Source organism: Physella acuta, unplaced genomic scaffold (assembly GCF_028476545.2).
Source record: "Physella acuta isolate Inbredline_101_S28 unplaced genomic scaffold, ASM2847654v3 ptg000240l, whole genome shotgun sequence".
Lineage (NCBI taxonomy): Eukaryota > Metazoa > Mollusca > Gastropoda > Physidae > Physella > Physella acuta.
Genome location: NW_026731759.1, coordinates 556,477 through 570,632, shown reverse-complemented (window position 1 = coordinate 570,632; position 14,156 = coordinate 556,477). Strand labels below are relative to the sequence as shown.

The 14,156-nt window shown below is 31.1% G+C and overlaps 2 protein-coding genes and 1 long non-coding RNA gene across 12 annotated transcripts in view; 1 reads left to right on the top strand and 2 right to left on the bottom strand.

Annotated features, from left to right (window-relative positions):
- The window catches only part of LOC131938276 (GDP-fucose transporter 1), an 18,838-nt gene extending 16,742 nt beyond the window's left edge, over positions 1 to 2,096 (top strand). For 3 of the 4 annotated variants that reach the window (XR_009386287.1, XM_059296241.1, XM_059296239.1), the window contains one exon: positions 214 to 2,096. Coding sequence is in view for 3 of the 4 variants with exons in the window: in XM_059296241.1 (XP_059152224.1) it covers positions 214 to 253 (40 nt within the window). In the remaining variant the exon portion in view is untranslated. Of the gene's footprint in view, positions 1 to 92 lie in introns of all 4 variants that reach the window. The other variant, XM_059296240.1, reaches the window with a different exon arrangement.
- LOC131938278 (ADP-sugar pyrophosphatase) overlaps positions 1 to 14,156 on the bottom strand; it is a 16,682-nt gene extending 2,526 nt beyond the window's left edge. The window contains exons 1-8 of one of the 7 annotated variants that reach the window (XM_059296249.1): positions 14,017 to 14,156; positions 10,326 to 10,394; positions 10,126 to 10,193; positions 9,882 to 9,931; positions 8,403 to 8,513; positions 8,077 to 8,172; positions 6,077 to 6,132; positions 5,931 to 5,979 (exon numbers count right to left, since the gene is read on the bottom strand). In XM_059296249.1, the coding sequence (XP_059152232.1) occupies positions 5,931 to 5,979; positions 6,077 to 6,132; positions 8,077 to 8,172; positions 8,403 to 8,513; positions 9,882 to 9,931; positions 10,126 to 10,193; positions 10,326 to 10,385 (490 nt within the window). In that variant the 5' untranslated portion in view covers positions 10,386 to 10,394; positions 14,017 to 14,156. Of the gene's footprint in view, positions 1 to 5,930; positions 5,980 to 6,076; positions 6,133 to 8,076; positions 8,173 to 8,402; positions 8,514 to 9,881; positions 9,932 to 10,125; positions 10,194 to 10,325; positions 10,449 to 12,289; positions 12,312 to 12,845; positions 13,061 to 13,144; positions 13,230 to 14,012 lie in introns of those variants that run through there. The other 6 variants (XM_059296247.1, XM_059296242.1, XM_059296243.1 and 3 more) reach the window with 6 other exon arrangements.
- Positions 3,828 to 5,913, bottom strand: LOC131938279 (uncharacterized). Its single transcript, XR_009386288.1, has 3 exons — positions 5,351 to 5,913; positions 4,484 to 4,537; positions 3,828 to 4,111 (listed from the first exon to the last, which is right to left on the bottom strand). It is a non-coding gene; the product is annotated as an uncharacterized LOC131938279 (long non-coding RNA).

Here is a 14,156-nt window from a genome sequence, read left to right as displayed (position 1 = left end):
ATGGTTCTATTAAATGTGATTCATAAACTAATCTGTAAAATGACTGAATATAATACTTTATTAGTTATGTTATAACATGCTATACTCCTCAGGAAAACACCTTATACTTGAAAATCATCTTACAAATATGACTAACATCTTGGACATACACAGATGATAGGTATTTTAAATCAATATATAAACTAATATTTGTTTCTGTTCTAAATTGTTAAGGTTGATGGCTAATGAGGAATATAATGCAGAAAAAAAGTAGTATGTACTGATTTTTATTCTCTGTGGAATTAATTGGTAATGTATATTTTCAAATTTATATCTGACATTCAGTGAATATTTAGTTTTTACATTCCAGTTTTTAAATTAGATTTGACTGTGCTGTTTTATATATCATTGATATGCAACTAATACTTTTTATTTATGAATTTAAAAAACTGCTTTGATAATTTAATGGCTAACATTAATATAAATTCAGTATTTGTCAAATGTTTGGCTATAAAATGCTGTATTAGATGCCCTACCTAATTTCTGTGGTTTAATGGATTAAATTGCAACTAACAAATTTGGTCATTCAATGTAAGAAAAATGTATTTTTATAAGGCGTATTTCCATTTATTGCGAGTTGTAGGCCTATACTTTGTGTAATAAAAGTGCTTATCTTGTTGTTTTTTTTTGTAGTCAGGGTAGATTATTCTTAACTGTTCTAATTTTAGCAACTGTGACAAATTTTACTGATTGACTTTTTAGTTGGTGCATAATTGTAACGATGCGAAATCAAGTTGGTTAATAATATGAATAATACTATAATAAAAATCTGCTTAAAATCTGCATTTTTATAGTTATTTATTTCTAAAAAAAATTTAATGAAAATTCTTCACATTTATTACTATTACATTTTTAAACCACTTTTTCTTTAATAATAATATACTATATTACTAAGCAATGTATATACATTAGACATGTTTACCAACTTCACTTCATAAAGGAAAAGTTATAAAGTACTTCATATGCAACAATGAATGTATAAATAAAATATTTATTATTGTTGAGTTCCAAAATTGTGTGATCAAACATATCTAATGCTAAATGTTACAAAAACTAACTATGATTACTGTGAACAAGACATATTATAGAATGAAGAACTAGTAAACACTAAAATATGAAATATTTTTACAACAAATATTTTGCCCTAGGCGTACAGTTCAGTGAAAGATATTATGACAAAAAAATCATATAAAATAGAAAGACTGTTCAAGAACATTTTTTAAGTATTTCACATTTCATACTTTAATTTCTTTAGTGTGTAGAAAACACTACAAAACCATGTTCCTATACAAAAGCTTTATATAACCCATATTGTTATTTTTTTACTTATCATAGTTGTTTGAAGTTATTTGTATCTACTTGCCAACTTACAAACTTACTTTTACATTTTATTCTTTGTTCACTTTTTAACAGATTTTAAGTTTTAAAGAACAAATCTCCATGTTATGCACTTTATCTTCAAACTGATACATGTATGATGTAATAAAAATTATGTGGTTTGTGGTCCAACAAAGCTTACTACTTCACATTAATTTCCTTTCTCTATAAACTATAATTAGTATTAAATCAAATTTTAAGCTACATTAAAAAAAAAAAAAACCTTGATTTTTAAAAATGGATTTCTCTGGATTGAAATTTAATTTTTAAAAAGCCATTTATTTTTTATTAGTTTGTAAGTTTTGACAGATAGTCAAAAAAAATTATTTTACAAGTGTATTATTTTGTTAATGTTAATTAAATCAGTTAAAGGAAGGATTCCTTAAATAATCTTATGCATTAACTAAGTTGTCTGTTGTAATTTTTAATTTCTTCGTGTGTTAATTTCACTTACTATTGATTAGAAAAAAGTAAATAGGATGTATCATATGTACTGCTTTACATGGAACAGCATTCACTCACAGTTGCAAAAAATATTCTATTACCATATGTTTATAGTGTATAGTAACAATCACCTGTTACTACTTTTCAAAAGGTTTGCAAATAATACATTTGTACTAGTATTTTTTTTTATACATTGTGCTACACCTAACATGATTCCTTCCCCCCCCCCCCCCCCCCCACCCCGTCAACCTGATTCATTAACACACTACTCTAATTATGGCCTTAAAATTAAACCATAATTGAAAATAAAAATTATGTTAGCAGATTAATAAGATTTTTTTTAAAGCATTCATAAATAATAATTTTAAAAAATGAAAAACTAAAGCATTGATGGTTGTCTCCAAGCCTTAATTAACATATCTAGATATTTTATATTGTTAATATTTGTATGTTTTTGCTTTTTTATGCATTTTCACTTATTTATCTGCTGGGAATCCCAATGATGTATTTTTTAAAATTATTAGATGAAACCTATTAATTTGCATTATGCATATCTCACCAAAATGTGATTTTGAACAAAAGTAGAATAGATCTAGTTGTCAAACCATCTACACAGTTGCTAAAAATTTGACAGCACTATTTAGTGTAGAAAGATACTGGAATCTACACTAATATGGAGCATTTGAAAGTATGGTTTAAAAGTTTGTATATTTCTGCTACTACTTACAAGGGTATTTATTGTTACACAGGTTGTAACCTTTTATTGTATAAATAAAAGGTATTTGGGGGTATTATGTTAATTTCCCTTGCACTTTGAGTTGGGACTTGTGTATATTGAGATGTTTTGAGTATGTGAATTCACATTTATGTAAGAAAACGTTCATAAAACTAATAAAACAACTGTGATTTCTCTTTATTAAGTTTGTACTATTTGTTTTTTCCAGTAATAGTAAGGCTACATTAAAGAAATATGGTTTTATGTTCACTGGTGATTTTTAAATTTTATCATGGTTCTGTGATCAAAATAAAATAGACTAATATGCATATTATAGTCCATGTAAAATGTATTTGATTTTTAAACATCTTTTTATTTTTGTATGTAGTTTTAATAAAATAGCCAAAATTACATGGGTCACAGGGGTTAGAGAAGATAGTTCCACTTAACATAAGGATAAAGAAATAAAATGTAGAGGTGCCCAACATTTCAACAGTTATGTGAACTGGTTTACCACCGATGTCTTTTTGCCCCTAGTTTCTCCTGAGACAGAGCCATACAGACATCTCAAATTACATTTACTCTATTATAATAGATTGCTTGTCTACAACTGTCATATGAATATGTTAGTAGCATGTTATTTGAATCATTGACTTTTGCTATTTTTAAAATGCTTTGCTAGAGCCTGTGTATGAGTGATGTTTACATACAATATTGTTTGTAAATTTGATGGTAAAATTATTTTAAAAATAGTCTGCAAGAATATTTAATTCTACATTAAATGGAAAAAAAGATGGCAATTAATTATGATGTTTATTTCTTACAGTTGAAAATTCCAAGTAGAGAAAGTACATTTGTTTTTTTAAATTGAAAACTTTCATTATGTTAATGGTATTTTTTTATTTTATTACTTGTGTATGTTTGTAAATAATGCATCACATGTAGCAAACATTGAGGGTCTCCATATTATAATGCAATTTTGTTGATCTATGCCATAGTATAAAAATGGTTTTATGAAATGTTGCTGGGCCTACTCATTTTATGTCTGGTTTGTTGTAATTACTTGTTGCTAATAATAGAATTATTTTTCCTTTCTATACTTCTGAGCTTTTACAGAAAAAGTGCATAAACAAATATGTATTTGTACAATTCACTTTCACACACTATTCAAAAAGAAGGTAAAACATGTTGAACATAAACAATAGCTGAGTATTTCAATGATATATAAATATAAAATCAAGAATTGGTTATATTTTTAAAAAATTGTATTTTATTGTTGAGTGAGTTTGATTCATTATTTAGAATTAATATAATGTGGGAACAAAATAAACTATATTTCAGTTGAAGTGAATTCTTTGATTTTCTTGTACATCTGTGTCTACTTGTGTGAGCCCCTCATAACTTTCACTATATTAGTTTGCTTGGTAACTTAAAACAAATAATTCCTTACTATATTTGGATTATTTCATAGGTATGCTCTAGCTAAAGCCCATGAATACACTCTTGAATCAACAATGTCACCATTATTTGAATAATCTATGGAAGATAGGAGGGATAAGCATTTTGAAAAAGAGTAGACATAAATAACATGCACGAAATTACCACCATCATCCCCTGGTCAATGCAATAACAACTTAGCAATCCATTTTGGTAAAGTGGGAAACCCAGCCCTAACATTATCTGTTGATTAATTATGTTTGTTAGAGTTCTGTTTAGGGTCCGTTCATAAGAGATGTAGTAATTCTACATATTCTACTTCAATGGTTTTGGTGAGGGGGTGAAGTTAATTGACAAGAGGAACATTCCAGCTCCCAAGTAAATCATGGTGGGACTCCTAACAATTAAACTGAACTAGAAACTTTCAAGCTACTGATTGTTAAGAGTGAAAAGACTAATCTGAAAACTTACCATCTAACCGTTTTAATAAAGAATGTAGTGGTTCTATTAAAACCTCAATAAATTCTGGTGAATAAAAATAAGTGGTTTAAGGTAAAGAAGACATTTAACATCATTGTGTAGCATAAAAGGACATTGTATATGGGATCTACTCATAAACATTTTGATAAGGAAAAAAATTGGAGAATGCAATACACAAAACCAAAACATACAGGTAAACATTGAGTAATGAGCCTTAAGGTATTATACTATCACAACTAAATCCTACTGGTATTGGGAGATTGGGAGTTTGAATTTAATAACAATAAGCAAAGTAGGGCGAGGGGTGTGGGGATGTGCAATGTAAGTTTTTTGTCTTTCTTTTTTTATAAAATAATAAAATAACAGTTTTAATTTATTTAAGAGAACAGGCATGGGGAGATCAAACGTGCCAGTTGTTCCTACAAATAAAAAAGTGACTGAACATATTTGCGGTCCCTGCCATCTAATTGTGAGTGATTTAGGGCATAATTGCACACAAAAGAGCATGCAAAATGGAGGAAATTGTTGGCTGTTATATTATAACCACTGTACTGAAAAGCTCATGAGGTTCCAGAATATTTACACCTGTTTGGCACCAGGCATTGCCCAGCCACAAAGTGTTTACAAATTGGTAATGGCGAATTACAAAAAAACAGAAACCAGTAGAAATTCTTTTTTTTTGTCAGGTGAATGAGGTGTGTACCAAATCCTAAGGCAGAAGTTCAAATAAGTGGTTCCAGCTGGGACTTATTGTGGATGTAAAATAAAAAAATAAAATACTCAAAACAAAACAGTTGTTACCCCCTCTGGTATTTAACAGAATGAGTAGCACTAATAAATTAATAAAAACAAACTCACCATCAGAATCTGCTCATTATCAAAAATACCAGCAGCCATCAAAGATTAAGCCAATACATGGAAAAAAAACAATTTTGAGATTTCTATAAACTTAAAATAATTCAATCTTTAATTTTGAATTCGATCTGAATTTGAAAAATTTCAAACTTAAGGGAACATAACATGAGGTTAAGGAAGTACTAATAGCTTGTTGCCCTACTAAAAACACTGGCTGCTAACAAGATCAAATGGAGAGGCACTGAGACACTGATACAATCAGATGGACAGTTGTTCTGACTGTGGTCTGATCTCCAATAACAACTGCACGATAGCTCATCATAAATGTCACCTCTTTAGCATGTCTAACATTAATTAGTAAGTTTGCAGTTTGAGTTCTTTTTTAAAGCCTGCCAGTGGTTCTCAAAACCACCTCTCCCATTCTATTCAGCCAAAGAATTTTGACTTCAGATAGATAAAATCTAAGATCAGTTTGCACTGTGATTTACTAGAAAACCCTATTTCAATTCATATTTTTTGTCCTTTCCCATTATCAAGTATTAGTAAACTGAATTTTGTATGAGAAAACATTTATTTTACTAACCTCCAACACTTGGTTTCAAATTGTGCTCTTTGAGATCATTTAAGTTCACCTAAAATGAGAAGAATTACTTTCACTTTTAGTCAACAGATTTTTTTGGGAACATTACAACTAAGGATAGATATAAATGTTGTAAAAAATAAACAAACCTCACAAGTTACCATTTTCATAGTGGTGTCCAGCACACCAGCATCTGTGGCAGTAGCTAGACAAAATAAAGACATTTCATTCATTCTCAAGGAAAGTTCTTTGATCTAAACATGGCTTAGAATTTATTTGATTGTTCTACTACATACTTGATACACTAACCAAAATGAAACACATTAAATAAGAAATTCATCCATTGATAAAAAAAAGTAGTAATTACTTCTGTGACAGGTGGAGGGAGTGGGGAGGTTGTTATGAATCTTGAACTCTATGAACTATACTGTCTTTCTTAGTGACAAGAACTGAATCTTTCTTACTTCCATGCGTAATAAACAATGTAACTTGCTCAAGAATAACAATGATAAATAAAACTTTAATCCCATTGAATATAACACAATCCAGTACAAACATCTGATTCCTACTATGTCGTACCCCCAACTGTCTCTCTGGTCTTGTCTCCTATGTTATCACTATTATTCTCATTCTATCAAGGAATTAAAAAACATGACATACTTTTAAACTACCCTATTGTCAATCCAAATTATCTTTAAATGATCCTTATTACCTTCACTAGTCATATATCTATCTACATTAAGAGAACTTCCTACATGAGTCATGGCAGTACAAAGATGTCAATACCTGTGACAACACAGAGATTGACACACCAGCATTGTGACAACACAGTGATGGACACACCAACATAGTGACAACACAGATGGACACACCAGCATTGTGACAACACAGTGATGGACACACCAACATAGTGACAACACAGATGGACACACCAGCATTGTGACAACACAGAGATGGACACACCAGCATTGTGACAACACAGTGATGGACACACCAACATAGTGACAACACAGATGGACACACCAGCATTGTGACAACACAGTGATGGACACACCAACATAGTGACAACACAGATAGACACACCAGCATTGTGACAACACAGAGATGGACACACCAACATAGTGACAACACAGAGATGGACACACCAACATAGTGACAACACAGAGATGGACACACCAACATTGTGACAACACAGTGATGGACACACCAGCATTGTGACAACACAGTGATGGACACACCAACATAGTGACAACACAGATGGACACACCAGCATTGTGACAACACAGAGATGGACACACCAACATAGTGACAACACAGAGATGGACACACCAACATAGTGACAACGCAGAGATGGACACACCAACATTGTGACAACACAGTGATGGACACACCAGCATTGTGACAACACAGAGATGGACACACCAACATTGTGACAACACAGAGATGGACACACCAGCATTGTGACAACACAGTGATGGACACACCAACATAGTGACAACACAGATGGACACACCAGCATTGTGACAACACAGTGATGGACACACCAACATAGTGACAACACAGATGGACACACCAGCATTGTGACAACACAGAGATGGACACACCAACATAGTGACAACACAGAGATGGACACACCAACATAGTGACAACACAGAGATGGACACACCAACATTGTGACAACACAGTGATGGACACACCAGCATTGTGACAACACAGTGATGGACACACCAACATAGTGACAACACAGATGGACACACCAGCATTGTGACAACACAGAGATGGACACACCAACATAGTGACAACACAGAGATGGACACACCAACATAGTGACAACGCAGAGATGGACACACCAACATTGTGACAACACAGTGATGGACACACCAGCATTGTGACAACACAGAGATGGACACACCAACATTGTGACAACACAGAGATGGACACACCAGCATTGTGACAACACAGAGATGGACACACCAACATTGTGACAACACAGTGATGGACACACCAACATTGTGACAACACAGAGATGGACACACCAGCATTGTGCTTTCAATAAAGAGTTGTTGCGTTACCAGTTCAATTGTCCAAGTGTGCACTGATAGCTAAAACAAGGATACAAACTACACTGCTAGAATGTACATAACATTACCTGGTGATACATGCTTCACCGTTACTGTTAAACCTGTCTCTTCTTTCATTTCCCTGATAGCAGCAACCTCGGCTGTTTCACCAGCATCAATTAATCCTGCAAGTATTTTGAAAGTTTTGTTTTTATGTAAAAATTATTGGGTTCATCTTAAGGTCAAGTAGCCAAATAATTGACTGCACTGCAAAACAAAAATTCAGAAAGGATTTTGTGGAAACAAAAAACTTTAGCTGAATGGTACGGAAATTTATTAGAAAAATAGAACAAAAGTGGGACTGTTGTCTATTCACATTTACACTGGTACTGCATTTATACATTAGCATAATTACCTGCAGGAAATTCAACAGTGGTTGAATGTATAGCAGGCCTATACTGACGAATGAGTACAACACAATCACAATTTTGTACTGGATCTTTAAATAGTGTTATCATACCAACAGCTGGAATTCAATTTGATGTAGTAGGATCAGATGTGCTTATAAATAGCTTTAAAAATTAAATTGAATTAAGGTAGAAATTAACTTAAATAATTCATACCATCATTTATTCATGTTTATAGTTTGTTGTAATTACAGCTTGTGGCTATTGAAAAAAAATTAACTAACATAGGTGTCATACATGTACTTGATTACAGATATACACTAGTATAAGTGTAGATATACACTAGTAAAAGTAGTCTAAACAAGTTGACAGTACACAATAAAGATATTTTATAAAAATCTACGTAAACAAAATATATTAAAACAAAAGAGTTATGGGAAAACTTCTAAACTAAATTAAAATGACTATAGTTAGACTGTATAATCTGTATAAGAAATATAAAAACTTTAAAAATAAAAAATGTTGAAATGCATTATAAAAAAAAAAAAACTTCCTTTCTTAATAAAATAGATGGCGGCTAAAATGTGTGAGAGATTTGAACTAAATGGAGTGGATTAAAATTGAGTTAAAGATTTGAACACAAACCCCATTGTGCACCACAGACTAACAGACTTTGTGAACCAAAAAAGGGTTGTAAATAAATAAAACATAATATAAGTGCACTGTAAAAGCTCATGAAAATATCTTACATATTTTAGAGACCTGTTTTTTTTTTTAAATTAATGAAATCAAGTTTCGTTTTTTCTTAAAAGATTATTATAAAGGTTCTTTACATTTCTTGTATTTTATATTTTGTTAGCTATTGTACTTTAAAAATTTAAAATAATAAGTTGATATGTAAGTTTTTAAAAACAGTTTAGGAGGCCTTCTTTAGTTTCTAAGCATTGTGTTCATTTTTAATGAAGTCAGCAATGCATAACTTAAAATATTTGCTTTAAGTAAAACCTAATCTGTAGCTTGTGTTCTCTGCCCCTTCTCAGTCTATGGTTGGCTCTCAGATGTGAAACTAACTATCAGAGACCAACAGCACATCACTGTTTGCTATTACTTAATCTTGTTATCTCCCCTTATGTTATTGAATTTAGTAATTTTTTAATTAAATTTTAATGACTATTATGACTACTTTAATCTCTAATTAGATAAAAGTTAGGTATTTATGCTTTGTCTTCGCAGGAGAATATATTGGGAACTAAATCATTGCATCAAAAGTGTGTCTAGCAAACAATGTGAAATAAATAAAAGCATTTAATAAACAGAAAAAGTCAATTTAAATATTTGTTTTATAGCAACATAATCATTTACTAGAACGTATAATGTCACAAGTCTTAAGGTCTTGACCTAGTGTGACAAAGACTGTGAAAGATCCAATCTAAGAATAATTTTTTTTTTCTAATATAATAATGTTAGAAATCTTTAGTTGATCATACCATCAGCTTCTGTTTTAGATTTTGTAGTTCTTGTAACACCTTCCCATTTTCTGAAAAAAAAACATTCATCCAGTTCTATAATGAATAGGCTTATATGCTACTATTAGTTTATATTACCTTGAAATTTTAAAAACTTTTTGCAAAAGTAATTTTTACAATAATTTTTAAGTAGTTTCTACATTATTCTCATTTTTAAAAAGCATTCGGGTATTCTAATTTTGAAGTATGAACATAAAAAATTCACCTTTCTTTTCCTGTTGGATCCAAGTAGGATATAATATTCATAGCTATCCATTTTCCTTTAGCTACTTCCTAAGAAAAACAAAATTTTAAATTATTTTATTTTATTTGTTAAATAAGAATAATTCTGAAAATCAATTAATCAATTTAATATTGTTAGTTAATTCACACAAACAATCAAATTCTAATATATATTTTTTTTACCTCAGTGTGAATGTGCTTAGCTTTTGCTAAATTATAATCATTTGGTTCTTTACATGTCATGATTCTTGAAATATTTTAGATGTAATTAGCTCTTGATGTTAACACAGATAACAAACTTAAAATCTGGAAACAGAATAACAAAATGTAAATAAATAAAGGCCTATGTATAAACTATAAAGTCGTATGTTTGCAGCTATGTTACAGAGATATTGATAGGGGTCAGCGAGGTCGAGTCGTTAAAGCTCATGGTTGCTTAACCAAAAAGTCTCGACAGCTGGGGACAGCAACTCTTCTAGGAGAGACAAAATAAAATCCAAAAAGAAACGCAGGCCTATAAGTTGACACATATATTTATTGTGTTAATAAAGAGAATCTTTTCCGGGAATCTCTCTCAACACTAAAAATTTAAAACGCAGAAGAAGAAAAACAGATATTGATTTATGTAACTGAAGTTAAGGTGAAGATAGAAGTACTGAGAGTACCAAAATATTTTTTGGAATTTTAATATTATTTTGTGTTTGTAGTTTCAGATATAAAGCGATAGATTTTAATACTAATTATATGTTCCTACTACACTGACTGCAATCTCCCTAATCTCAACCCCATAACATGTCATTAGCATGGGAGTACATAAAAAATAAAATGGTGATTGCTGGGATTAGGTAAGTAGGCTATAGTGATGGAGCTATCTGCCCTTCCTGATAAATCTTGTATTAAAATTATAAATTGCGTCTCTACGTAACTTCATTGTGTTTCTACAGTCTGTTGCAGTTTATGAGTATGTATTTTAGAACTGTCTCTGTAGCCTACTCATTAGCCTACAGTCAACCGTGATCAGTGTTTCTTTCAGACTTTTATTTCAGGGCGAACACTGGTAAAAGTATCTATTTTCTAAATAAATTCTAGTTTGATCCCTTAAAGAAACTTTGACTGTGACTGTTCAGTCATAAAGTGTGGTGTAATGTTTAGTACTAGTTAAAATTAAAGGGTAAACTATTAAACCAGGGAAAACAATGTGCATAATTTTCCTCTATTAACTATTAGGCCTATACATCCTAGAAATAATTATTTAACTCATTACTTGAGTTAACTTAAGTATTTACTATTTAAGTAAGTACTAAATTGTAAAAAAACCCTGTTAAATTATTTAATATATATTGTAATATACGAGCTGACACGCGACATAGTATACGCAGCCATCTAGTTGTTTTATTTTCTGCTTATCAGCAATTCATATTTTGTGAATTCAACACTACCCCCTCCCGCCCTCGCGTTTCCCTCCCGCCCAGTGAAAGCATCCGTTTACAGACAAAGAAAAGATCAATCTGAAATTGTTACCTCCCCTTCATTTCAAATCGTTTAATACTAAATTATCTGCCCCTAGTAGCTGTCACTAACCCGGCTCTACAATTGTAAACATTCGGGGTGAACCACAGCTAACCTGACAGGTGGGGATGAGGGTGGTGGCTAAGCTGCGTGGGGTTTTCTATGGTCTCCATGAAGAGAATTATATATATAGATATAGGCCTATATATATATATATATATATATATATATATATATATATATATATATATATATATATATATATATATATATATATATATATATATATATATATATATATATATATATTTGGTAATCTACCGTTTCAGTTGCATAAAATCAGCTGAGGCTAGTAATGTGCGAAAAAGTTGCCTCATTGTTAAGCTTTAATAGAAGTATATCGCGATATATTTATGTCAAATATTAGGCATATAGGCCTAGATAACTGAATAATAAAACAAAATTCAATGGCTAAGTAAGTATTAAGTAAGTAGAAATCTAATTAATCTAACTATCTATAGCTATATATATAATATAATTATATAATATATATAATATATATATAATATATATAAATGGTAATCTATCGTTATAGGTACGAAAAATCGCCCGCGGCTAGTAATGTACGAAAAATTTACCTTATTGTCAAGGCTTTAATAGAAGTATATTCAAGTATATTGCAGATCCTATATATAAATATTTGTGTCAAATATTATAGATAAATGAATAATAAACCTAAATCAATGGCTAAATATATCAATTTAGGCCAGAAATTAACTTTAAACAGCAGTATTTGCGAGCAAGATTTGCTTTGCATCCATTTGTAAAATAGAGTGGGTTCCCCTGAATCTCACGCTATAAGTTTACAAAAAAAAAAACTTAAATATAATAAACGAGCCGACCCCCGGCATATCATACGCCGCTATTTAGTTGTTGTCTTTTCTACTTTTCAGTAATTCATAATTTGTGAATTCGACACTACCAACGCTGCCACTGAAAATATTTCTTTAAAACACTATAAGTAGCTCGTTAAGGACGATAAACCCCCCCCCCCCCCCTCTGTTAAAGTAAACTCCACTTAGTTACCCCCCCCCCCCCTACATTTAAAATCGTTTCAAACTAAATTATCTGCCCCTAATAGTCGTCACTAAACCCGGCTCTGCTTGTAAACATTTAGCGTGAACCACAGCTCACCAGACCATGTAGGGGTGCGGGTGGTACGGAGCGCGCTTACAGCTTGTTTTCTAGCGTCTTCCAGAAGAAAATTATATATATAGATAAGATGACTGCTATAGTAAAATAGTAAATGAGCATGGTTGCATCTGTTGGAAACATCGCTTGTCTTCATTTATTACTGAAAAGTTTTAATTTAATTGTTTAAAAACAAGGAAACATTTTTCAAAACATAAATCCTCCTCAAAATGTGAAATAATTATTAAAATTTAAGGAGTCACCTGTTTTTCACATTACTAGTCGCGGGCGATTTTACGTACCTAAAACGATAGATTTAAATACTTTAAATAGATTTTACAATATAGATCTAGGCCTAGATCTATATTATATTGTTAGCCATATAATTAAAATATAAATAAATTAATCTAAACTTAAACTTTAAACTCTAAGTCTAAACTGTCTAAACTTAAAACTAGCAGCTAGAATCTAGCAGCACAGCTAGATTAGTAGATCTAATCTAGATCTAGACTCGGTAATCTATCGTTTTGGGTACGTAAAATCGCCCGCGGCTATTAATGTACGAAAACGTTACCTCATTGTCAAGGCTGTAATAGAAGTATATTGTGATATGTTTGTGTCAAATATTATAGATAAATGAATAATAAACCTAAATCAATGGCTAAATATATCAATATAGGCCAGAAATTAACTTTAAACAGCAGTGCCTGCAAGCAAGATTTGCTATATAAACAGCGGCCATTTGTAAAATAGAGTGACTTCCGCCTGAATCTTGCGCTATATGTCAATAAAAATAAAACTTTAACAAGATGGCTGCTATAGTAAATGAGCATGGTTGCATCTGTTGGAAACATCGCTGGTGTTCATTTATTACTGAAAAGTTTTAATTCAATTGTTTAAAAACAGGTACATAAATGAAACAAGGAAACATTTTTGTATTTTTCAAAACATAAATCCTCCTCAAAATGTGAAATAATTATTAAAATGTAAGGAGTCACCTGTTTTTCACATTACTAGTCGCGGGCGATTTTACGTACCTAAAACGATAGATTACCCTAGACTCTACTATTACTACTAACTAGCTTACTATTTACTAGTCTAACGCTTATCTAGTGTTAGACCTCGATCTAGAATGATAAATCTAGATCTAGATCTAAATTTTAATGTTACTTGATCGGGGAACCTGTGTTATATATTTAGTTTTTTTTTTTACTAGAAGTCTAGATCTAGATCTCTAGTTCTAAGTAGATTAGTACTAAAAGAACGAAAAAGTTCGATAAAAATTCAGGAATAGCCAGGGGAAATAACTTAAAA